This window comes from Lissotriton helveticus (genome assembly GCF_964261635.1).
Source record: "Lissotriton helveticus chromosome 1_1 unlocalized genomic scaffold, aLisHel1.1 SUPER_1_unloc_6, whole genome shotgun sequence".
NCBI lineage: Eukaryota > Metazoa > Chordata > Amphibia > Caudata > Salamandridae > Lissotriton > Lissotriton helveticus.
This window is the reverse complement of record NW_027611703.1, coordinates 3,412,075-3,437,833: the sequence shown is the minus strand read 5'-3', so window position 1 is coordinate 3,437,833 and position 25,759 is coordinate 3,412,075. Positions and strand designations below refer to the sequence as shown.

Sequence of the window (25,759 nt, the reverse complement as noted above, 5' to 3'; positions counted from 1 at the left end):
ATAGAACATTACTCTCTAAAGTGGTAGCTTGGTCAAGCAGTGAGGCAGTGTTAACCCTCAGTCAGCAAATTAATTCACACAGTCAGTCAGTCAGGATTCTTTATTCGATGATTAAAAATCACCATAAAAGCACAAACATACAATGTATTTTTAAAAGAACAATTAAATTAACATATGAATCCCAATATTAATACAATCAGAGTCACTAAATATAAAATGACATTTGTAGACATTAAAACCTATCGCTAAAATCTTACAGTCCTCCCCCCCTAGTTGCCCTTAATCGAACCGCCACTTTGATAAAATTAATGATACAGCACAGTGTGAGAGGGTCAGTCGCTTGTTGTAGATAAACCAAGGCCTCTTTGGCACATTTCATATTAGCTCGTTTTAAAATATCAACCAAGAATCTACGCCTAGGCATTGAATAAAATGAACATAACAATACAAAATGAAGGGAATCCACAAGAAAGGGTCTTTCAGGATCAGTGTTTAACTGGTTTACCTCTTTACTGCAAAACCGGACTCAAAAATTCAAGATCAACAACACCCTGTCCAAACCCGTTCCAGTTACGCTAGGAGTCCCACAAGGTTCCTCGCTGTCCTCAACACTTTTTAACTTATTCATGGAGCCACTCACACATCTGCTACAAGCGTCCAACGTGCAATTTCACATGTACACTGACGATACCCAACTGTACGTTAAGATCAACACCCTTGACGACATCAACTTGCTTAACACCACTCTTAAGACCACCCAAACATGGTTGGCAGAGAATCACCTCAAATTGAATGCTTTAAAAACTGAATTCCTCCTAATTGCCCCACCCGCCAAAGTCCCCATAATGCACGATTGGATCAAACACCTTACAGCATTCAACGTCCAACCAACCATTGTGGATTCAGCGAAATCATTCGGTATACCTGTCGATTGCACCCTCAATATGCAGAAACACATTAGTAATGCAACGAAGGGAGCAATCTTTCAGATTAATACACTAAGGAAGCTGAAACTCTTCCTACCTGCCAATGACTTCAAGATGCGGTTCAAGCTCTAGTCCTACCTCGGCTGGACTTTGGTAGTGTCTCGCTATGCGTTCTCCACAAAGCCGCTACAGCTCTCCTCAGAGCCTCTACCAATGCGTCAGCGAGACTCATCACTGGCTCGAAAAGAAGGACCCACATCTCCCCTGACCTAATATCTCTAAACTGGCTGCCCTTTGAAGCCAGAATTCACCTGAAAATAGCATGCATGACGCATAAGGCCTTACATCACAATGCACCCAGCTATCTCACACAAAAACTCACAATATCTGGTGGGATAAGGTCCACAAGAAGTGCGGAAATTACCTCCTGAAGCCACAAAAATTCAACAAGAGAAAAACCCTTTTCAGGAATGGCACCCAGGATTTGGAATGCCCTTCCCCCGGAAACAAGACTGAACCCCTCCACCTCATCCTTCAAATTGGAAGTAAAAAGCATCCTTATGGCAAAATTCACTTAAACAAAGTACCTTGTTTCCGCAAGAACTTCCATACACTTCAGCAAACTTGTCATTCTAACCAAGATAATGGACATTACCGTGCTTCAACAGTCCGCCCTTGCTACGTACCTCATTGCTTTGCTTTTTGTCTGCACAGGTGATGTCTTATACATACCTCATTGCTTTGCCTATTGTCGTCTCAGTTGATGGTTTATATATTTGACTTACTTATGCTTATTGTACTATCTTGACTCATCAGGCCTCTCCTGCTCTGCATCCTGTCTGACTTGCTTTTTGTTTTCACTCTTATGTTTATGTATCTTGGTCTTTTATATCTTTTATATATGACATAACTAAACTCATTTACTGTAAAGCGCTCTGATACCCACAAGGGTCTTGTCCGCGCTCTATAAAAAATTTCAAATTAATAAATAAATAAACGTAAAACCAAGGGGGTCAGTTTAACATGTTCTTCACCATACTGAACCCCCAACTCCTGATGAACAATATATGTAGTGCAAGCAGGAGTACACCTAAGAAACGTCTCAAAACCCGATTCTGTCTGCAGAGCAAGGCTTTTTGAAAAGCCCCAAATACCAGCCCGTGAGTAAGGATCGGTAAACACTTGCTCCTAAAAACTTCCAAAAGAAGAGCCACAGGTTTATTTCCAATGCGTGAGGCTAAATTATAAATAAAGCCCGCAGCATTGGAAAACCTTTGGGAGGTTAACACACCAATGAATCTCTGAGCTTCTTTTCTATTTCGCGGTACTGCGCACTCCTTAATTTTCGGCTTCACCTGTGGAATCAATTCTCGGTTTCCCTCATGCCATTGAATGCCTAAGAATTTCACACTTTGTGCTGGACCTTGCAATTTGTCAGGATTAATCGCCCATCCTCTGTTCTGCAAATGGGTTACAATTTGATCAAACTGAGATTGAATCTGTTCCTGCGTCTCGCCTTGAATCATGATGTCATCAATATAATGACAAACTTGCACTCCTGAACTTAACGGTACCTCGTCTAAGTGCTCTGCCACCAGCCGTTGACAGATTGTCGGACTATGTAAATAGCCCTGGGGCAAACTTTGAAATGTCATTTGTCGGCCATTCCATGTAAAACTGAATTGTTCCTGACATTCAGGAGCAATAGGAATGGAAAAGAAAGTATTTGCAATGTCAATAGCTGCGTACCATGTCCTTGGGTGTTTTTGGATTCTCTCTATTAAAGTAACAGTGTCTGGCACAGCAACAGTCAAAGTAGGTGTATGTTTATTCAATTCACGGTAATCAACTGTCATACGCCAAGAGTTATCACTCTTGCGCACGGGCCACACGGGATTGTTCCAGGCAGAAGTGACCGGAATTAAAACCCCGGCGTCCATCAAGTCTTTAATAGTAGCACTGATTTCATCATGCCCACCTGGGATTCGATACTGTTTCATTGAAATAATCTTAGTCGCTTGAGGTAATTTTACAGGAGGAATTTTTAAACGTCCTACTCTCACAGGTTTAGTCGAAACATAACTCTTCAAGCCAAATTGGTAATAACCATCACTCAGATGTAAAGTCATTCCCTTTAAAATATCAATTCCAATTATATACCACTAATACACTATATTCTCTTTTTGGTATTTTACTGATTCTCAACTGAAGATTAGTTTGCACTGCTGGGGTCTCTTTACCACCCAATCCGGTGATAGTAAAATATTGTCCTTTGAATTTCTTGAGATTTCCATATATGAAAGAGGCCTCTGCTCCCGTATCTATCAATGCTCGGGCCCGTTGTACATAACGGTGTCTACATATGGCCTATAATCTCTACGAGCCCAATTTTGTACTGGAGCTTGACCTATTTCCTAATCCGTTTTGCCTTTGTCAGATGCCCACGATAAATTAGGATAAAGACTCTTATATCGTTTAGGCAGCAGCACATCTTGCTCGTACACTTTTTCCTTGTAAAATGGATTCCTTCCACTCCAAGATTGTGATCTCCGATCAGGAGATTTCTCTCGTTCATCTCTCGTTCTCCATTCCGGAGACCTTCCCCTTTGGTTCCTGTTTCTGCGGTCACTGTACTCTTCTCTCTCTCTCTCCCTTGCAATGACCTATGTCTGGGAGATTCCTCTCTCTCCCGTCGATTTCGGTAACTCACAAACTCATCTCTTCTCTCTCTCTGGTAACCTTCATCACCAGTCCCATCTGGTCCTGTTTGTTAACTTTTCTGCTCCCTTCCTTTCTGTCTAAGCCTCGTTTTCGAAACATGTACCACAATTTAGCAGTAGGTTCCCCATCGATTTCTGCTACACTCACCCCATCCTTAAGTAGGGCAAGGAACATATCTCATCTACTTAGTCGGTTATTGTCTGTACGGACTTCAGGTCTAGATGGTCTGTCTACTTTCATCCATTCCCCTAACTCACCTAACTCTTGAACTGCTTCAATCACTTTGGCTAGGGTGTCCCCTGTCTGATTTAGTAACAGTGTCATCATCACCTGCTTGTAAGCAGGAGAAGCGGTACGATTGATCTTATTTCTCACAGAAGTATTAAGCAATCCTTCCAATAGTCTGTGTGCAGCACCTAGGAAAATAGAGGTTTTCATCACCTCTTCCTTTAATCTCTGTGTCACATCCCTCAATGTATACCATGGTTTCTCATTCACTGGCCAATCTGATTCAGTTGGTTATTTATGACTACAACCGGTCACGGCTAGTTATAACAGACTGACCTGCTCATCATCTTCGTAACATCTAAAATGTTCTTGAACAGTTGGGTCTGTGTTTAATGTGAAGAATTTCACTGCATCTCCGCGGTCTAACATTATATCTGTGGCACCCAAGTCAAAAATTCGGACCATCCATGTAAGCAAACTCTCACCAGATTTCTGCCAAAATCTGTCTAGGATATCATTGATCTCTTGTTGTGTTAAGTCGGCTAAGCTGTCAAGAGCTATCCCATGGGGACTATTAGGATCACCCTGCAACTTTCTCCGATGTATCGGTTGCGCCTGCACTTTTCTGCGCGTTTCTGTCTTGTCTTCATTTTGGGCCTTAGCAGGCTCTGTCCTGTTATTTTCCTCCTCACCTAAAAACTCCGAAGAGTCCCAGATATTGCCATCCCACTTTTCGGGGTCCCAATCATGCCCTGCTTTCGCAATGACTAGACGTACCTTTCTGCTGTTAACTCTGCCTCGTCTATGTCTGTATTTGTATTTAGCAATACGTACTGCAGCCTTTTCTGCCACAGTTTGGTAAGTTTCTAGCTTGTCTGCAAGTAGTTTATTCTGACATCTTAACAGCGTGTTAGCATTTTTTACTTCCACATATCGTTCTTCGAATTCTTTACATTCACGCTGTAATTTCACACATTTTTCACGCACTAATCTGTAAGCATTTAACAAAATCCATCCCCTTCGTCCTAATATAGGAAGCTCTTCTCCTTTCACTACTGGCACTTTTTGTAAACATGACACCACATGAGCCGGTTCAGCCTCAAGCAAACACGAATTCCAGTTTTCACTCAAACCCGTCGAATTAGCCCATTCATGAGCCAGTACTCCATATGGAGTCGACTGCCATCCGGGAATCTCTAAATGTAATGTAAATGTGGGTGTACTTGTAAAGCGCACTGCGACTCCATGGAGTATCCTGGCGCTGAAGACCGCTGGGGAACCCGTACTGATTTTCCCTGTGAGATGGTCCCTTTCTGGGTATCTCCAAGGTGAAACCAGGCATCCCCGGCGTCTGTGAGGGGCCGTTGTAGAGATGAGGCAAGCTTAATGCCCAGAGTTGACGAGTGTGTTCCCTGGTTAGAGTAGGCACCAAGGCGAGAATTATTGGGTCCGTTTTGACCCTGGTCCACGACCCTGCCGCGTCGAGAATTGAACCCTGGTCCCGGGCCGTTCTGTGCTTACGGGTCTGCTGCCTCTAACCAGTGAGCCACACCACTCCACTAAAGGCAATTGAAACTCAGTCTTTGATTTCCTAGAAAACATGATATATCTTTTCTTTGAAATTCACTTAGCCTCAACTCTATAAATGTCACGATGCCAAGATATCATCAATTTCCCCTACACAATTTCCACCCGACGATCCTGTTTGTGATGCCAAGATGTAATGACTGATGTTTTCTCAAATACAGGTGTCTTAGTCAGAGCTATAGGGTCATTACTTATCACAGTCCCTTCTAAGGATACCTACAAACACCACACTTTTAGAATACCTGTCTGAGAAAGTAACACTAACAACTAAAGATACAATAAATCATAGCTCCGAGGGTATGCATAGCAACGTCTTCCGACGAATCAGTATCAGCAACGTCTCCCGACGAACAAAATCAGAATCAGCAACGTGTCCCGACGAACAAAGCAACGTCTTCCGCCGAACAAAATCAGAATCAGCAACGTGTCCCGACGAACAACGCAAACCTATGCGAGCAACACCTTCCAGTGAACAGAATCAGAATCAGCAACGTATCCCGACAAACAACATGAACTTACGCGAGCAACACCTTCCAGTGAACAGAATCAGTACATACCTCTTACGCTATGTTGGGCTCGTTTTCCTGCAATTTGGATATTCCTGTTTCAGAGCCGATTTCCCTCCCATATCGTCAATTACCCATTAGAGGGGAAATAGCCCATACCTCCATAAGCATTTGGTAAAAAAGTGTCCCGACCTTCCACCACAAGGAATAAAAACACGAATAAACGCTTCTAGGGTCTTTATTACATGATATTAGAGTGACAAGAAAGATGGAGAAATAGATAAATATCACAATCAGTCATCAGCACATGTACATAAAACCTGAAAATAAATGGTAGAGTTAGATAAAATTAGACATGCATGGAACACCTCACCATATTCGTAGGCATCTTTATAAGGGTCCGTCTCTCTTTCCCTCTCTGGTTGGGTCAGGACTCTCTGTTTCACAAACACAACTGCACGTCTGCACCGTGATATTTCATCAGACTGCCAAACAGCCAGACAAGCATCATATCACCCTCACTTGGACCCACTTTCACTAATATAGAATGCGTCTCTTTCTAGAAGCTTCTGGAAGAACCCACCTACAGTTCTCATAGGATTCCTGTACCAGCTCGTACCAAGCACACAACAACAGCTGGCCAAACATTTGTTATGGCTCCGCGCGAAGAGAGCATATTCCACCGATATGAACCGGTCTGATTCACTGCTAGCGAACAACACAGGAAAACTAAAACATTGCCTTTCACCTGAAGAGGCTCAGCAAAAGGGTGTCAGAAAAGAACATGGCAACGCTCGAGCATAGGCCTTTTAGGCCCGAAAAGAGCAAAAGCAGTATGCAAAAAGGCATAAGATCATGCCAAAGCAAATAGGCAAGCCCTGCTAATAGGTGAGGTAAAAGTCGGAAACAGAACGAGCATCATAAGTGTTCGAGTGACAGCAACATATACTGAGATGGTGGTGGGCAACGGTCATAACCGAGCCAATCAGTACCAATACCTCTGTCATTACAAGAGTTCAATGCAAAAAGTTCAGGGGTGAACCTGCCAGAAGGGCCAAGTCCAACACAACCCCCTTCCAGCCAAAACACAGGGCAGACCAATCACCACTGTGATGGACTTCCCTGCTTTGGGTGATAGAACACGGACGTGGGCCCACACTGCAGGGACACCCTCCAGTTCTACTCCCCGTTGTTTCACAAGACAAGCACACATAAAAAAAATATATATTCAGGCCCAACTAGGTTACCCCACTGCTACTCCTTAGTTGTCCACAGCTAGGACCCGGCCCTAGGCCACCCAGATACCACTGGTCCTTGCCAATCCAGAGTGGGGGGTGGTAACCCCTAGCAAACAATAGCCATTCCCCACTCCCTTTCTCTGTGTAGTTCCAAACTACCACTGATCCTTCAACCTAGGGACCGCACCCTCAGGCTGACCAGAGGTCACAGGCAAGAATGCCCCACCCTACCTTAACTTCTGGGGGTTGCGCACTCTCCCAGGAGAAGCACCCTCCAGAACACAACTCTCCCACCAGTTTAGGACCTCTCTCCCTCCACTGGTCTACCACCTGGGATCCAAATTCACCGGATGCACAGGGGTCAGACTCCCTCTGACCCCCTTCCAGAGGTCTGCACCCTTCCAACTAGAGTGGTACCCCTAGAAGACAAACCAGCCAGGACACTGGCTACAGTCGCCCTGCTGTCCAAGACAGGCAAACACCTGAACCTGGCTCCCCAACCTAGAGACGCTACACTTTGGTTAGATGCCTGGCGCGCCAGGACTTCTACAAGTTGAAAATAAAGCATAAGACTTTCTCTTCTCCTTCAGCAGCAAGGCAACCACTGCAGGCCAATCCCCCAGGTCAGGGACGGTACTCCTCCATACAGCTTACCCAGTTCCTTCTCTTCAGGCAAAAATTTCTTCTTGTAATTGCAGGACACTACTTACAGTTGCCCTTACGTCCAGATCCGGAACCACCGGCTACTGGCTCCCCAACCGAGGGACGTACACTTTGGTCAGATGCCTGGTGCACCAGGACTTCCTTGAGGGTGACACATAACTAATGTTATCCAGGACAGAAGTGGCAGCACCATGGTCACTCCTCGGCGACACAACCCTTCTGGTGGCCCCTGACCCACTGGTTCTTCCACTGGGGAGCCTATCCCCCTCGCACCCCTCCATCTGGACTTCTGCACCTTCCCAACTGGAGTAGTACTGCCAGACACCAGAACGGCTGAAACCCTGCTTACAGATGTTCCACATTCTCCAGACACTGGGAGATCCTCCTCAAATGGCCTATTAGTACAGCCTAGGCCCCCGACCTGATGTTCCCTTAAGAAACAATCCAGGCCCAGAGACTGGGTTTCAGGCACCTGGAGACACGCAGTCCCACCCACTCCTTCTCCTCTGAGACAGGTCGTGAACCCCTACACCGGGACCTAGTTGGGCTACTCTGAACCTCTTCCACCATGCTGGGCTGGGAGACACCTCAGCCACTCCTTTAGGAATCACTCTTACCTCTATGTCTCCCTCTTCACAGAACCTTACCAACTCTAACATACTGTATCTTAACAGACCACAGAAATCAAAAGCAGGCTCCACTTTGGTGGACGTTCTCGAGAAAAGTTTAACACAAGGAACCTAGGTGTCTGAGCTAACACAGGAGTACACAATTCACAAAGTATTCAGCAAGCTCCCTATCTCAGAGAACTCACACCCAATCATTCAGCAAGCTCCCTATCCCAGAGAACTCACACTCATTTATCCAGTTCAACACACCATTCATCCACACCCCCCCACCCCCAGACCGGTGAGACAGTATCTACTGTCCCTAAATCTCAAACTGCACCCCTCTTACTGAGCACCAGGTACCATACTCTGGGAACGGGACGTGGAACACATGCACTGGACACACTTATGCTGACACCACTGGATCCCACCCTTCCTGGGGAATCCAGAATAGTCACACAGCACTTAGGGGATGATCTACCCTCCCGAGCTAGTGACACCTAACTCACAGTGCACAAGAAACACATTTCCGAAAAAATTACATTTAGAACCAATTTAAAAACAATAATCCCCTTCCATGTGACTATCTAAAATGCAGAGTTTTGTAGTGGAGCCAGTTGTCGATGTGGTACTGTGCAAACACAAGTCCATTTCCCACCGCTTATAACCAATGTTAGAAATGGGGTTTCTGGTTGGCTAAGACTTGAGCCAAAGCCAGGCAGAAACCACCACTCTAGTCAGGGCAAGGAAGTCACCTGCCAAGACAACCCCTGCTCACCCCCTTGGTAGCTTGGCACGATCAGTCATGGCCTATCTCGGAGGCAAGCCTGGCTGAAGACGGCTGGAATGCCAGAAACCGGTCCTAGGAAGCTTGATTCAGGTCCAGGGAAGGCATGGCTTGGCAGTTCGGGCTGGACTGTTCCCATGAGGCACAGGGTCAGTCTGATTTGCATATGGCCATATCTAAACTGGGGTGGCAGAGTGGGCTAAAGAACGGTGATGGATTAAACCCCGATCTCTTGACTGGGTGTGAGTGTTTGATTGGTTCAGATGCTCTGTCCATCACCACCCCCTTTTGTACCGCTTTGTCACCATAAGTTGGCAGGGTATGCTCAGACGTGAGTCCCTTGCTCACTTTGCCACTGGATTCAAGCAAGCCTGGCTGAAGATGGCTGGAATGCCAGAAACCGGTCCTAGGAAGCTTGATTCCGGTCCAGGGAAGGCATGGCTTGGCAGTTTGGGCTGGACTGTTCCCATGAGGCACAGGGTCAGACTGATTTGCATATGGCCATGTCTGAACTGGGGTGGCAGAGTGGGCTAAAGAACGGTGATGGATTAAACCCAGATCTCCTGACTGGGTGTGAGTGTTTGATTGGTTCAGATGCTCCGTCCATCACCACCCCCTTTTGTACCGCCTTGTCACCATAAGTTAGCAGGGTATGCTCAGACGTGAGTGCCTTGCTCACTTTGCCACTGGATTCAAGCAAGCCTGGCTGAAGACAGCTGGAATGCCAGAAACCGGTCCTGGGAAGCTTGATTCCGGTCCAGGGAAGGCATGGCTTAGCAGTTCGGGCTGGACTGTTCCCATGAGGCACAGGGTCAGACTGATTTGCATATGGCCATGTCTGAACTGGGGTGGCAGAGTGGGCTAAAGAACGGTGATGGATTAAACCCAGATCTCTTGACTGGGTGTGAGTGTTTGATTGGTTCAGATGCTCCGTCCATCACCATCCCCTTTTGTACCGCTTTGTCGCCATAAGTTGGCATGGTATGCTCAGACGTGAGTCCCTTGCTCACTTTGCCACTGGATTCAAGCAAGCCTGGCTGAAGACGGCTGGAATGCCTGAAACCGGTCCTAGGTAGCGTGATTCCGGTCCAGGGAAGGCATGGCTTGGCAGTTCGGGCTGGACTGTTTTCATGAGGCACAGGGTCAGACTGATTTGCATATGACCATGTCTGAACTGGGGTGGCAGAGTGGGCTAAAGAACGGTGATGGATTAAACCCAGATCTCTTGACTGGGTGTGAGTGTTTGATTAATTCAGATGCTCCGTCCATCACCACCCCCTTTTGTACCGCTTTGTCGCCATAAGTTGGCAGGGTATGCTCAGACGTGAGTCCCTTGCTCACTTTGCCACTGGATTCAAGCAAGCCTGGCTGAAGACGGCTGGAATGCCAGAAACTGGTCCTAGGAAGCTTGATTCCAGTCCAGGGAAGGCATGGCTTGGCAGTTCGGGCTGGACTGTTCCCATGAGGCACAGGGTCAGACTGATTTGCATATGGCCATGTCTGAACTGGGGTGGCAGAGTGGGCTAAAGAATGGTGACTGGGTGTAAGTGTTTGATTGGTTCAGATGCTCCATCCATCACCACCCCCTTTTGTACCGCTTTGTCGCCAACTACTTGCTGGGCAGCTGAGGACAAGCACAGGGCCTAAACTCTGCAGCTGGCACTAAGTGCTGCGCAGCTGTGGAGGCCAAGGTAGGGGCGAAGGAGTGCGACTCACTCCTGAGTCCAGAGATATGTCCCTAGGAAAGAAAACCTAAACGGTGCAGCTGCCCACTACTTGCTGGGCAGCTGGGATCTGTAAACGGTGGCATGGGCCCTCACTGGCCCTTAGGAGCAAAACTGTGCCAAGTGGGAGCCTTCTAGGCTCTAGAAATATAGATTGCGCCCATGGGAACCCTCTAGGCTCTTAAACAACTGTGCCCCCAAAAGGTTGGAGACCTCTAGGCTCTAGGAATGACTTTGCCTCTCGGGGAGCTCTTCTAGGCTCTCAAAATAATTGAGCCCTCAGGGGCAAGAACACGGGCCCCTCTAATCGTTGGAGCGGCCTACTGACACACGGGGCCGCTCTGACGCAGTGCCTCGCAACGGCGCCTCCAAAGTCCTTCTGCGCCCACAGGGAGCGGTAACAGAAATTCCCCCACATCCCCCAGCCCAGCCCTGACTCACTGGGCTGCTGGGGGAGGCTCCTCTTCCTTGGGCGGGAGCCCCGCCTTCTCAATGCACCCGCTTCGCCCGGTCTTCGCCTGGTCCCCCATCTCGGGACCGGGACTTAATGTGGATCCTTCGTGGCTCCGGGGCAGCAGTCCCCTCTTCCGGCCGGGCACCGGCCAATCCCAGCGCGGCGGGCGGGACTTCCTTTGAAAACCGGAAGTCCCGCCCATCGTCAGGCACTACGGTGCCTGACTTCCTGTTTGCGGCGCGAGGGCCGCGGCAGTGACTTCTCAGGGGCAATAACGAGGGGTGGGCACCCTCGAAATCCTAAATAAAAGTAGAAACGGGTTGGGCACCCGTTAAGGCGCATTTAAAGAGGGGTGGCACCCTTAAATAATTATGTAAGTGGGGTGGGCACCCTCAGGGGCCACATAAAGGGCAGAAACGCTTTCCCCCCAGGGAACACGACAGCGCTCTGCCCATAAACGCAAAATAAAGCACCTACCAGGTGCTGGGGCACAACAACTACCAAAGCCCCCATAAGAAGGATCCCCCTAAAGAACAAAAGGGGTCCCAGAGGTCCTGGGCATCCGGAGGGGCAATGCAGGGCCCCGGAACCAGCACACAGGGCACTCCAGAAAGGAGACAGCCCCCATGGCAGTCCCTTCTGGGCCCCACCATCAGCAAGGCCTCCTCTGTCAGGAATCAAAAAGTATAAGGGTCCCAAAGAAATCCTCCAGCATCTAGGACATCCAGGGGCTGGGCAGGGCCCAGCGAGGCAAGCCTTCCCCTGGCCCCCAGCAGCAGCACGTCCCTGGTAGATTCAAGTTGAGCACAAGAACAGTTTACATGAGGTCACAGCCTCTTTTTATACACACAATTCCTTTGTCTCTAGGGTGCAGGGTGGGGGAAAACCATACGTAGCTGGGACATCAGTCGCACCACATGGGGCGGAGCCAGCATTGTGGAGGGAAAGCCCAGCCCTATTCAGGTCCCAGGTGCAGCTCCTCCCTGCCATCAACATGCAGATCATTCACCACCGGGCAGACCCATCCTGACTCCTGGAGCCAGGCACACCAGCCAGCTCCAGCCAATCACAAGCCAGACAGCCAATTCACATTTATTGCACAGACATGCCAACTTCTAGAAGTGGCAGTTCCACACCAGACACATTAAATCCACGCACATCATCACGCAACATTTAATCTCACGAGTTCGCACTTACCAAACTCGAGCCTGCACTCCCCACACATCAGGAACTACTATGGACACACATATCCCCCATGCATTCCTAGGGCAGGCCAATCTCACACACGCACTCAGAAAGCGCATGCACTTTACACTGCGCCACAGTGCTAAAGTGCGCAAAGACCAGAAATCACTATAATTATCTCAGAGTTCAATGCAAAAAGTTCAGGGGTGAACCTGCCTGAAGGGCCAAGTCCAAAAGGCTCTTTCTATGACAAAGCCCAAGGAAAACGTATCCGCTGGGAAGGTGGTCTGCAGCCATGTATATAGGAAGTCCGGCATGTTTGACTCCTCAATTCCCTCTCTAAAGCCTACAAAGCTGGGGTTATTACGGCGGGCCCTGTTTTCCACATCGTCCACCCTCCATAGCAGGTCCTTATGTGCTCACTCTATATGGCTGGTCCAGGCCCTCCTCACCAACGCCTGCAGCTCCTCACCTGCCAGTCAGCCTTTGCCTCTGGCATTTGTTCTGGGTTCAGGGGCGGGGGGGCGGCCGATCAGAGCAGAGGCTCTCCTCCCCCGAGCCTCTGCACTGCTCACTCTCTCTCTCCGGCAGCCCCGCAAGACCAGAGGGCCTCTCCATGATCCAGCAGGCACCGCGCCTGTCCCTCCAACAAGCCGCGTAGCTTCTTGGGGACACGTCCCCACCCCCAGCACAGGATGGCACTCGCGGTGTCCGAAGGCCTGCCCGACAGCAACACACCTCCTGCTGCAACCCGCACTCCAGTCCTCGGCCGCGGTGGGGGAGGGGCCCCCATCCCTCGGTCCACCATAGAGCACCAGCTGCACCAGCGCCACTATGGACGGGAAGACCTGCATCGGTCCTCCCCGGGATCGCCGTACTCTCAGGAGTTCACCGCCTCAGGCCACAGTTGCCCTCCACAAGCACACCGCCTCAGGACTCGGTCCTTAGACCCCGCATGGCACCATCTTGACTCTTCCCCCAGGTCAGAGCCGGTCCGGGTAACGGGCTGTAGCGCTAGATTGCAGCAGCTTAGTGACCCCTCGTCGCATCCACACAGCTCAGGACGATCCCAGATGTCTCACAGGTATTCTCTGGGCCCTCAGGGCGCCAGAATCATCGTCGGATGGAGCTTTCAGCCGGAGCTCGGTGAAAGCACGTCCTACACCTCCATACAGTTGGCCACGCCCCCCTGTGAATAATCTATTTTTGAGCTACTTCTACCATCTTATTTCTGATTACGGTATTGTGGATTTTTGTCGTTTGAGTCTTGTATTAAGTCTATATAAAGAAAACTATTTTTTATTAAACCTATGTGGTGTCCATCTGTAGTGTTTTCACTGTATTGCTGTATGTATTCACAAATGCTTTACACACTCCCTCTAAGATGAACCTTCCTGCTGTGGAAGAGGTGTGGCGTTGAGGCCAGGATGCCTAACTCAGGACTACCGGGTTCACAGTTCGATCCCTGGTTAGCCCAGCATCATGTGACTCTGGGCAATAGCTCGCTTAATCTTCCCGGCGCCCCCTGTGCCAGGACACCACTTCGGAGGTAGATGTGCGCTTTACAAATAGTGATATTTCATTTCATGCCAAGCTAACACAGGGTTGAGCAGGGGTTATTTTAGGAGTGTAGCCCCCTTACTCTGACTAGAAGCAAGGGTCCCTATTTGGGGAAAGGTGCAAGCCATTTCCCCCAGTTCTAAAACCCACATTTTCATCCACTAAGGTTCTTTTGGTCATTAGCCACAACAGAGTGACTTCCATGGTGGGGACCCTTCCTTTAAATAAACAAAAGGGAGTTTCACCAGTGTACGAATAAGAAGTGAACCTATACTCGTGAACCTTCTTCTTCATGGCTAACTTCCAACTTTCACCACAGGCAACAGCTTGCTGCAGAGTCTCTTTAACAACCTTGACAAACCTTTCCACCACGCCATTGCTTTGTGGATGGTACAGGAATGCCTTCTTATGCTTGATCCCCCTGGAACTCCGAAACTCTTCCATGACTAAGGTCGTGAACTGAACACTATTGTCTGACAAGAGTGTTAACTAGAAACCCTCACGTTCAAATAACTCTTCTAGAAACTCAATCACTTCACCTGACTCAACGGAATGAACCACCTTGACATCAGGGCAATGGGAAAAATATCAATACACACGATCAAATAGCAATCCAGAGTCTTCAACTTCACAGGTCCCAAAATATCTATAGAAATGTCCACCACGGACCAGTAGCCTGTTCCCTAATAACCATGGGTTGCATCCTGCACTTTAATATTGTGTCACAACTCGCACATTCACGCACCAATCTCTCTACATGTACATCCATGGCAGCCCACCAATATGCTTACTTGATCCTTTCCTTTGTCATGGCAATGCCGATGTGTGAGGTGTGAGCACTGTTTACTAGCTTATCCCTTAGTGCAAGGGGTGCAGCCAACTTACTAGCATGCATGAGGAGACCATCCTCCACCACCAGATCTTCTCTCACTCGCCAAAAGCCTTTGAGGACCTCTTGACAGTCCTTCTTCTCACATAAACCATCCGTGACCATGGTTAGGACTTTCCGCAAGTCTAAATAGATCATGTGATGTTCCCTCCACTCTCTCTCGGATATCAACCCTTCACTAATCACACACACACATTAATTCTTTCCTCCGGTTCTTCACCTCCAAACCACTCAACATCATCTGTCGTTTCACACTCCACAACCCGAGACAGTCTGCCAGAACTGTAGAGCCACAACCCACTTCCGTATCCCATGGGAGACAAAGTCAATGCCTTTCTTGGAGAAGACCTCTTTAAGAGGTTTGTGGTCAGTAAGAATTCTTTTTTTCCCCACAAAACCTTTCTCAGCTTGCGCACCGCCCAGAAAACACCCAGAGTTTCTTTCTCTACAACAGAACAGTTGCATTCAGCTCCCCCCAAGGGCCTAGAGACAAAAAGAATCATTTTAACCTCCACATCAACCTTCTGCAAAAGAACTGCTCCTAAACCCTTCAAGCTGACATCAGTCATGAGATAAGATACCTTTGTGAGGTCAAAACTTCCTAGAAGAGGTGTTTCATTCAGATGTTTCTTAATGCACTCAAACTCTTCCTCACAGCACTTGGACCAAACAAATGTGCTTCCCTTCTGGGGGAGAGACCTCAAACAAGAGGTTTTCCCTGCAAAGTTAGGAACAAACTTGTGATAAAATTCAGCTATGCCCAGAAAGTTCACAAACTCTTCTTTGTTCAATGGGGTGCGCAAATTACAAAAGGTGCTTACCAATGACTCTTTGGATTTGATGCCTGCAGCGGACTCAAAATGCCCTAGGTACTATTTCTTTGACATCAAATTTGCACTGGTCATTCCTAAGGGTGAGGTCAGCATTGCGTAACTTCTTCAATACTGACCTCAGCCTCCCGTCATGCTCCTCAAGATCCACACCAAAGATGAGCACATCATCTGGGTACACCTTGACACCCTGAAGGCCTCCAAGCATGCCCTTCACCGCCCTCTGAAAAACTGAGGCTGCAGAAATCAGTCCAAAAGGCATTCTTAGAAATCTAAAGGTACCAAAGGTTGTTACACAGGAGGTTAGGTCCTGGGAAGAGGAGTGAATATTCTGTTTGTTCTGAAGAGGAGTGAAGGCTGGCCTGGTGATAGGCGGAGGTCAAGTCCAAGGAAGAAAAATGTCTTGCCCCCTCAATAGAACACAGAATTTTAGTTATGTTAGGTAAAGGGTAATGCTCAACAATAACTGCTTTGTTGAGCTCCCTCGAGCTGACACAGAGCCTGGCCTCCCCATTGGCTTTGCGGGTCATAACAACAGAAGAGACCCACTTCATTGCTTCAACTTCTTGAATGATGCACTTGTCTAAGAGAGTGTCTAATTCAACTTTCATGCTCTCCCTTACTTACAGAGGTGCATTCCTGACCTTAACTGTTTTTGGAACAGTGTTAGATTTGACCTTTATCCAATGTACATAGTTTTTGAGACAAACCCAGTTCACCAGCAAAGACCTCTGCAGATTACGCTCATAAAATGTTTTTGTAACTAGAGTTATCTTGGCCCCAGAGTCGATTCACTGGAGCATCATTGATCAAAACTAGCTCCTGAGGGCCATCACTAGCATTCCCTGTGACCGGGAGAATATTGATTCCTTCCAATTCTTCTTCATATAGATCTACTTCCCTTATTTTTTATGCTAATTGCCCATTCTGCAGCTTTTTGAGATGTGACCTTTTCTCTCACAAGTTTTGCACATGGCCTTCCAGCCTGGGTAGTCTTTAACCTGTTGACTGCGGCACGAATTTCGCCGAGGTGAGGCATATTAATGAGTGGGCGTGGTTCGGACGCCCCCGGCCATCCTCCGCACATGCTCACTCTGACGTCAGATGGCCGGGGGCCGTCCGACGCACGCAACGGGTTAAAGTTGGCCATAAGGCCAGAGTTGCCACACCTGAAGCACTTCCCCATAAAATTCTTTGTGTTAAAGGGCTTTGTAGTGGTGCTCGATTTGGGTTTAACGAATCTATCCACCAGCACCTTGACAATAATGTTCTCCTTTTTATCACCTGAACTGTCTTTGCGTATAATATCAACACACACTTTTGAATGCTAGTGACTTTTGGCTATGGTCTAAACTAAATACAATGATGCCTATGGTATTATTTTTACAAACTTCCTAATTTAGGACCGATACCAAAAATTATGTATCCTCTGTTTTTTTAATTACTTATTGACTAAATCTCCATTTTCACTTAATTTGTATTCATCTAGTAGCTATCAGAACTCTTCAATGAATCAACACAAACAAAAAAAGGTGGTTTGCATAACTTTTTTAGTAAACCAAGTCTTTTTTATAAGGACGAATTATTTTTCTCTCACTTATTCCACTTTTTTCATTTTATACATATATATACACATTTATATACATTTGGTATGTATCTTTTCACAATATTTACAATGTGCAGACAAACATAAGCATGAACAAAATAACAAAACTTTCTCCAGAACCCTTTTTATGGTTCAAATGCCCAACAATTTGAACGAGGAAATCATGGTATTTTGTTATATGACCTTAATTCCTTCATCTGGATCACCACATTCAATAATGGAGCCTAGGCAGCTGAAAATACTTTATGCTTCTTTTTTCAAGGCTTTCGTCAAGTTTTTCGAATTCTATTTCAAAGTTTTTTTAGGTGTCAGATTACAATAACAGTCGACGCGTTTCAGCCTATAAACTATTTAGGCCTCTTCAGGACTTTGGGCAAGGATTACACATTTACCTGCATATGAATGCAGTCAGGATCGTTATGCATAAGTGGCAAAGCGGCAATGCACCAACCCAATAATTGGCGCTTTCAATACCGGGAAGACGGCCCCTAATCCTGTATTTCTTGAAATCACTGCATGTGGCTTAGAATCATCCCGGAAAGGTCCAATCCATTCTCCCAACTGTAACAACCTAGACGCAATTACCGGGGCAGCACTGCATATAATTCAACACGAACGGGAGGGATCCAGTAGTTAAAAAGGATTCCCTCTCTGCCAGCAAACTCCATACAGCACTTCTTGAAGCGATGGCATGTCTTTTTGCCACAGGGCGTTTCTCGCTTTGTCTAGGGCGCATCTTAACATAAACTGATCTCTTAAGCGATCCTCTAAAGCTGCACTAACATTGCACGTGGAAGCCAATTTGCGCAAGGTAGTTATGTATTGTTCCACTGACTCATCCTGCCTTTGCTTTCTTCTCGTTCAAGGACAGTACTCACTTTGGGGAGGTAGTGCAAGTCTAACTTTTTGATGCAGATCACGTATTCATTATGAGTGTCAGAGTCACTATTCAATGTTCAAAGAATTCTTGTCCCTCAAAGCCCAAACAATGCATTAACCATGAGGCTTTCCTCTCTGCACTTAAGGAAGTGCCACAGACACGAGCACAATATGTGAAAACCTTCTTACACATGAGAGGAGAAACTCCTGGAGATGTCAAAAAGAAGGGAGGGGCAGTGACATTTTGCCTGAAGTATGTACTATGTTTTGACCTAGTTACTACTTAAGGGTGATCTTGAGTGATCTGCTTACAGTTCGCAATATCCACAAAGTTTATAAGCTGTGCGCATCAGCGAAACTGAGTGAAACTTCAGCAATAAAAATTTAGGCCAATGCGTACAGTCCCAGAAATTGTATTTGTTTTGCGCATCAGCGGAACCATCAGCCTGATTACTGATGGCACATATTTATATAGGGAGAATTCACTTTAGTCCGGTGCTCAATTACATGTCTAGACGTGAGTCTGGTGGTGCCTGATAACTGAAAGGCACACATTTGTTTACATACAATTTCATATATGTCTGATTTATTATTACTATTACAGCTCCTTCTACTTTGAGAAGGCCCACCCGAGACCAGTGTGTGGACAAAACCCATGCCGACAAATCAAGGACAAAGGGATTGGGACATGGTCTAGGGACACTAACAACAAATCCCACATCAATCCTCACGTTTAACTGATGGAGAGCTATGAGCGACCTGAAGCGCAATACTGAGAAAAAGTAACCAGGAGAATTGCTGCAAATTAAAGTAAATTTAAAAAAAACTAATAATGAACTACATTACCACAGCTGCGTGACCTGGAAGCCGATTGTTTCTCAAAATAGCCCTTGTTTGTGATAACCTTGCAGTGCTCACATTATCATCCGCGCTAGAAGAGATGGGAGCCTGGGGTGTCTGGTTACAGAAGCTCATTTACATACAAAGGGGGGTGACAGCCTGTTCACATCACACAGCACAACTTGTTTACGTAAAATGCTTGTACACAGAATAGGGTAAAGTCTTGTGTCTTTTTTTAAATTTTATTTAATATATTCTGCACCTCGCTCTCTTCTTCTCTTCCTCGCATTTCAATTCATCGTAAATTACACAAATTCACTATTGCTTTATCAGCAGGGCACAAGTCGGGGGTGGACACAGTTTGATGGAGTCCCAGTTCCACCTAGCTCCTTAGCCTGCGAATGGGAATTGTTACTTTGTTTCTTGCATCTACAGACACAGGCCTCAGAGTGTTTGTAACTATCCGTCCCAATAGCAGCGTCCCCTTTATTTATTTGTGTGAGTGGCGCAAGAGAGGAACAAAGAACTAGACAAAATTAGCCCTTCTATTGCTTAATACACTGAAAATGTGAAACACTTTAGAGATTAGGGGCCGGATAAAGAACGTCAGGAAACAAACGCAAATTAAAAGCACATTTTATTTATTCGCTGAAAATTGTTTAAAAATGTAATTTCCAAGTTCCACATAGCACTTTAAAAATATTTACACTTTCAGTCCTTTCCGAGTTTAGTTAAAAACTGATAGTAGGAAAAACACATGATGTATAAAAACTGAGAACAAAAACGTATTTTTAAATTATTTTATGTTTCTTGTTTTTTGTTTTTAAAACAGGCCGTCGACATTTCACAAGAACATTATTATAAGGACCTGACATCACTTCTTGTGACGTCACTACATGTGACGTCATTGTGATTTGCATTTGATAATGGGCTCCTTCACTATTTTCCTTATTGGTGCCCTGTTTATTCCATGACATCAATCTATAGCAGTGGTTCCCAAACTTTTTCAACCCATGGCTCCCTTGGCTTATTGATCGTTGGCCGCGACTCCCTATTATTATGTGACATTTTTTAGTGGCCGGCAGAGGCCCTTCAGGAGCGCTGAAGAGTTTCTAAGGCTTGTCTAGACCATCACAGTGATCTAGACACTGCCTTAGTAAAACTGGCTCTATAAAATTAAATAGTTAAATTTAGCATAGCTGCTAAGTTTTCTGTAAATGTAGGAGACATTTCGATGTTTTTAGGGTACTCCTTATGTGTGACACTACAAATGTGCGATACTTTATAGTGAGTAGAATGAAGCAGTTATGATAACATACTAAAGCTTTTTACACATTCATTGCACTTGAATAGTTTTTCCCCTGTGTGTATTCGCTGATGTGTTTGTAAGTTTGACATGTGACTAAAACACTTTGCACATTCACTGCACTTGAATGGTTTTTCCCCCGTGTGTGTTTGATTATATTTTTAAGGTTTGATAACTGACTAAAGCACTTTGCACATTCACTGCACTTGAATAGTTTTTCCCCTGAGTGTGTTCGCTGATGCGTTTGTAGGTTTGACAGGTGACTAAAGCTTTTTCCACATTCACTGCACTTGAATAGTTTTTCCCCTATGTGTGTTCGCTGGTGTCTTCGTAGGTATAATAACCTACTAAAGCTTTTTACACATTCACTGCACTTGAATCATTTTTCCCCTGTGTGTATTCGCTGATGAGTTTGTAGGTTTGACAGGTGACTAAAGCACTTTGCACATTCACTGCACTTGAATGGTTTTTCCCCGTGTGTGTTCGCTGATGACTTTGATGGTGTGATAACGCACTAAAGCACTTTGCACATTCAGTGCACTTGAATGGTTTTTCCCCCTTGTGTGTTCGCTGATGACTTTGAAGGCTTGATAAGTGACTAAAGCACTTTACACATTCACTGCACATGAATGGCGTTTCCCCTGTGTGTGTTTTCTGATGACGTTGAAGGCTTGATAACCTACTAAAGCACTTTGCACATTCAGTGCACTTGAATGGCTTTTCCCCCGTGTGTTCTCGCTGAGGACGTTGAAGGCTTGATAACTGACTAAAGCCAGGGGAATGGGTTTTCCCCTGTGTGTTTTCTCTGGTGTCTTCGTAGTTCTGATAACCGAATAAAGCTCTTTACACATTCACTGCACTTGAATGGTTTTTCTCCTTTGTGAGTTCACTGATGATACCTTAATGCTGAAGTGTAACTGAAACTACTGTCACATTCACTACAATGATAGAGTTTTTCCCCCGTGTGTGTTCGCTGATGAATTTGTAGGACTGATAATCGACTAAAGCTCTTCCCACATTCACTGCAGTTGAATGGCTTTTCCCCTGTGTGTGTTCGCTGATGTGTTTGGAGGACTGATAAGTGTCTAAAGCACTTTGCACATTCACTGCAATGGTATGTATATGTTCGCTGATGTATTTGTAGCTCTGATAACCTACTAAAGCTCTTTACACATTCATTGCACTTGAATGGCTTTTCCTCTGTGTGTGTTTGCTGATGACTTTGTAGTTCTGATAATTGACTAAAGCACTTCCCACATTCATTGCACTTGAATGGATCTTCCCCCGTATGTGTTCGCTGATGTCTTTGTAGCCCTGTTAGTCGACTAAAGCTCTTCACACATTCGGTGCAATGGTATGGCTTTTCTCCTGTGTGTGTTCGCAGATGACTTTGAAGGTGTGATAACTGACTAAAGCACTTTGCACATTCACTGCACTTGAATGGTTTTTCCCCTGTGTGTGTTCGCTGATGACTTTGAAGGCTTGATAACTGACTAAAGCACTTTGCACATTCACTGCACTTGAATGGCTTTTCCCCAGTGTGTGTTCGCAGATGTGTTTGAAGGCTTGATAACCGACTAAAGCTCGTCCCACATTCACTGCACTTGAATGGTTTTTCCCCTGTGTGCTTTCGCTGGTGTCTTGGTAGTTCTGATAACCGACTAAAGCTCTTCCCACATTCACTGCATTCAAATGGTTTTTCCCCTGTGTGTTTTCGCTGGTGTATTTGTAGTTCTGATAACCTACTAAAGCTCTTTACACATTCACTGCACTTGAATGGCTTTTCCCCTGTGTGTGTTTGCTGATGACTTTGTAGTTCTGATAATTGACTAAAGCTCTTCCCACATTCATTGCACTTGAATGGCTTTTCCCCCGTGTGTGTTCGCTGATGTCTTTGTAGCTCTGTTAGTCGACTAAAGCTCTTCACACATTCGGTGCAATGGTATGGCTTTTCTCCTGTGTGTGTTCGCAGATGACTTTGAAGTTGTGATAACTGACTAAAGCACTTTGCACATTCACTGCACTTGAATGGCTTTTCCCCAGTGTGTGTTCGCTGATGAGACCTTAATGCTGAAGTGTAACTGAAACTACTGTCACATTCACTACAATGATAGGGTTTTTCCCCCGTGTGTGTTCGCTGATGACTCTGAAGTTGTGATAACCATCTAAAGCACTTTGCACATTCACTGCACTTGAATGGTTTTTCCCCCGTGTGTGTTCGCTGATGAATTTGTAGGACTGATAATCGACTAAAGCTCTTCCCACATTCACTGCAGTTGAATGATTTTTCCCCTGTGTGTGTTTTCTGATGACGTTGAAGGCTTGATAACCTACTAAAGCACTTTGCACATTCAGCGCACTTGAATGGCTTTTCCCCTGTGTGTGTTCGCTGATGTGTTTGGAGGACTGATAAGTGTGTAAAGCACTTTGCACATTCACTGCAATGGTATGTATATGTTCGCTGGTGTATTTGTAGTTCTGATAACCTACTAAAGCTCTTTACACATTCACTGCACTTGAATGGTTTTTCTCCTGTGTGCGTGTGCTGATGAAGCTTGAGTAGTGATGACAAAGTAAAGCTCTCGCTGCATGTGTGTGATTCTTCTTTCTTGGTTAGTGGCTGTGGGTCGGGTATATATTTGTCTACATCCCATGACTGTATTTCCTGATGGGCCAACATGGCTGATAAAGCACTCGTGTTTTTCTCACACACTTTATATGTGTGCAGTATTTTGCATGTTTGATTTCTGTTTAAACAATAAAATGCAATAGCCACCAATATTTGCCACACTCCTAATATATAGAAGGTGTCTTTGTAGACGATTGTGCCTTTAGATTGGATTATGGCTATACACGCTTGCGGGTAAAGATGTAGCTTCCTTTTGGCTGGTGCAAATTTTAGAAAACAGAGCAGTGTGGTAGTCACATCATACCGATCCCATGATCAAATCTGGTGTTGGACACTTGTTTATACAGGATGTGGTTTGTTATTGTTGTTGCCTTAATTTTCCTAAGGTCATTTCTTCATCTTGTGGCGTTGAGGTGCACGGCTCAGACTCTTGCAATCACTGAACTGCCCTTGATACTTCATCCGGGATCTGTCCGTTTGTGTGCAGGTTCCTCTGTCGCCGACTGCGCTGATGTTTTCCTGAATACTGTAGCTCATTATTCCTGCTATTATTGAAGTTTTACACCATTCGCTTCATTATTCATGGTCATTTCATACATTCAAGGCTTGTTTTCTGTTGGATGTAAAGATATTTAAAATTACTAAATTGAAGCATAATTGAATGAGAATTCACAATGTTTAACTGGTTGTAAAAGACATTTCATAGGAGGTTTACTAAATCTCCAAGCAATGCACACAGCCCCCCTGTGCGAGGCTGCGTTGCGTTGCGCGACGGGGAGGGAGCAGGAGAGCACCATATTTTCAAAGATATGGCTCTCACCTTCCCTTTCCCTTGCACAGGCACAGATTACAGCAGCCCTGAGCCATGCACACACCTGAGCACCAGAGCGCTAGGGTGTGTGTGTGAGTCCAGCTTAGGTTTTGTACAGGAAAGAGACACTTCCTATACAAAATACTATGCCTACACATGAGGAAACGCTTTTCCCACTTTGTATGTTTGTTGCACAGTGCTGCACGCATGCAAAGTCAGAAAATGAAGGAGAAATGAAAGCATTTCTCCTTCCTTGCGCCTAGTTTAAAAGGGTGCAGTTTTCTCACGCTAAGCCCAATCTACTGTATTTGGTAAATTTGGTTTAGCGTGATAAACCTTGGGTGGTTGCACAGGAACGCCCATGCACCACCCTTGGCAGGCCCCTATGGTACAAAGTAGCGCGAAGCCGTGATATGCGCTGCTTCACATTACTTTAACGTTATTTCCAGCGCTAAACAAGTTTAGCGATAGAAAGTAAATTAGGAAAAAAAGATTTTGCTCTGTTTTGTGTCACTTTTGTGACGCAAACACGGTGCAAAATCTTAGTAAATCTCCCCTTCTTCTTTACCGCCTTTCAAACTTAGCAAGGAATATTTCATCATACACAGATATTTAACTAAAAGTTCTGTTGATCAGGTGATATCTTATTAATGTCTGAAAAGGAGGTGATTTACCAGTGTTCACAGAGTAAGGGTGCTCACGGGGCACCCAAGTGCTAGAGGTATAGCTTAAGATAGACACATATGGTCAAGGTTTCATTGAAACAACAATAGATGTTAGAAAAAGAGATGGATGAGGCTGGGCTGTATAATTTCCAGTAACTCTTTACGAAGAACAGAACAAAAGTAACTCCATTCACACACTTTTCCTCTTTCTTTCTGATTCACTCAAGATCATCTCAAATAACAACTCCTGTCTTTACTTCGCTGTTCATAAGTCACCTTTGACACTTTCAACAGCTCCCTTGGTTCAAGCATTTCTGATTTCTTCTAACCTGGAAGATTGGAACATTATTGTGAGTTGAGGGGGGTTTCCTATCGCCATAACATCTGTCCATCTCCCTGAAACTAGTGCAGCTTAGAGCACCCGGTTCTGGCCCTGAAAGACAACTTTAAAAGCAAGTCTTTAGTTCTTCCTAAAGTAGATAAAGTTCTGTAAGATGCAGCTCCTTCGGGGGCTTTTTGTAAAACAGAGCGAAGGGTTCATTGTAAGACCCATCCTTTACATTATGAGCGCAGATAAGGCAAACAAACGTTGATTCATATAATTTAATATTCAACAATATCAGTCATTTAGTACTTATGGAGAATCCATCACAACCAATAATTTACCTGAGATATCCCCGCAGCAGATGTGTGCATATTACTCTTTTTTTCCCCCTTTTCCACCATTACATGGCATCTGGCATGACATTGTCCGTTTGGGGCCCAGAATGACACTTTGTGACCGGATGGGCATTTGGCAGAGCGGGAGGAGGTGTCAGTAATCCACAGGTGATGCGGCATTTCTACCTTTCCATATTTCTCATATTCAAGTTTACCTAATTTCCTGTCCTTCGGCGCACTAACTCTGTGGGGTTCATCAGAAGTCAGATAACTGCCTCATACTCACAAGGCCATGGATCTCACTTCTTCTGCAACACTTATTGCAGACATAGGGCCTAGTTAGGAGTTTGTCCAACAGATTTTTGCCTCAAAACTAGGGGTGGGTGAAGAATTCCACTCTGCCGGCGGAGCTCGCAAAGTTTTTCCCACTCCGCACTCTGTGCAGACTTGTTCCAAA

The 25,759-nt window shown here is 45.7% G+C and overlaps 1 protein-coding gene across 3 annotated transcripts in view; it reads right to left on the bottom strand.

Moving 5' to 3' along the window:
* Positions 1 to 19,851: 19,851 nt before the first annotated feature.
* Positions 19,852 to 25,759, bottom strand: part of LOC144806287 (uncharacterized) — a 163,894-nt gene continuing 157,986 nt past the window's right edge. For all 3 annotated transcript variants that reach the window (XM_078672677.1, XM_078672676.1, XM_078672675.1), the window contains one exon: positions 19,852 to 23,779. In XM_078672677.1, coding sequence (XP_078528803.1) covers positions 21,424 to 23,217 — 1,794 coding nt within the window. In that variant the 5' untranslated portion in view covers positions 23,218 to 23,779 and the 3' untranslated portion in view covers positions 19,852 to 21,423. The remainder of the gene's footprint in view (positions 23,780 to 25,759) is intronic.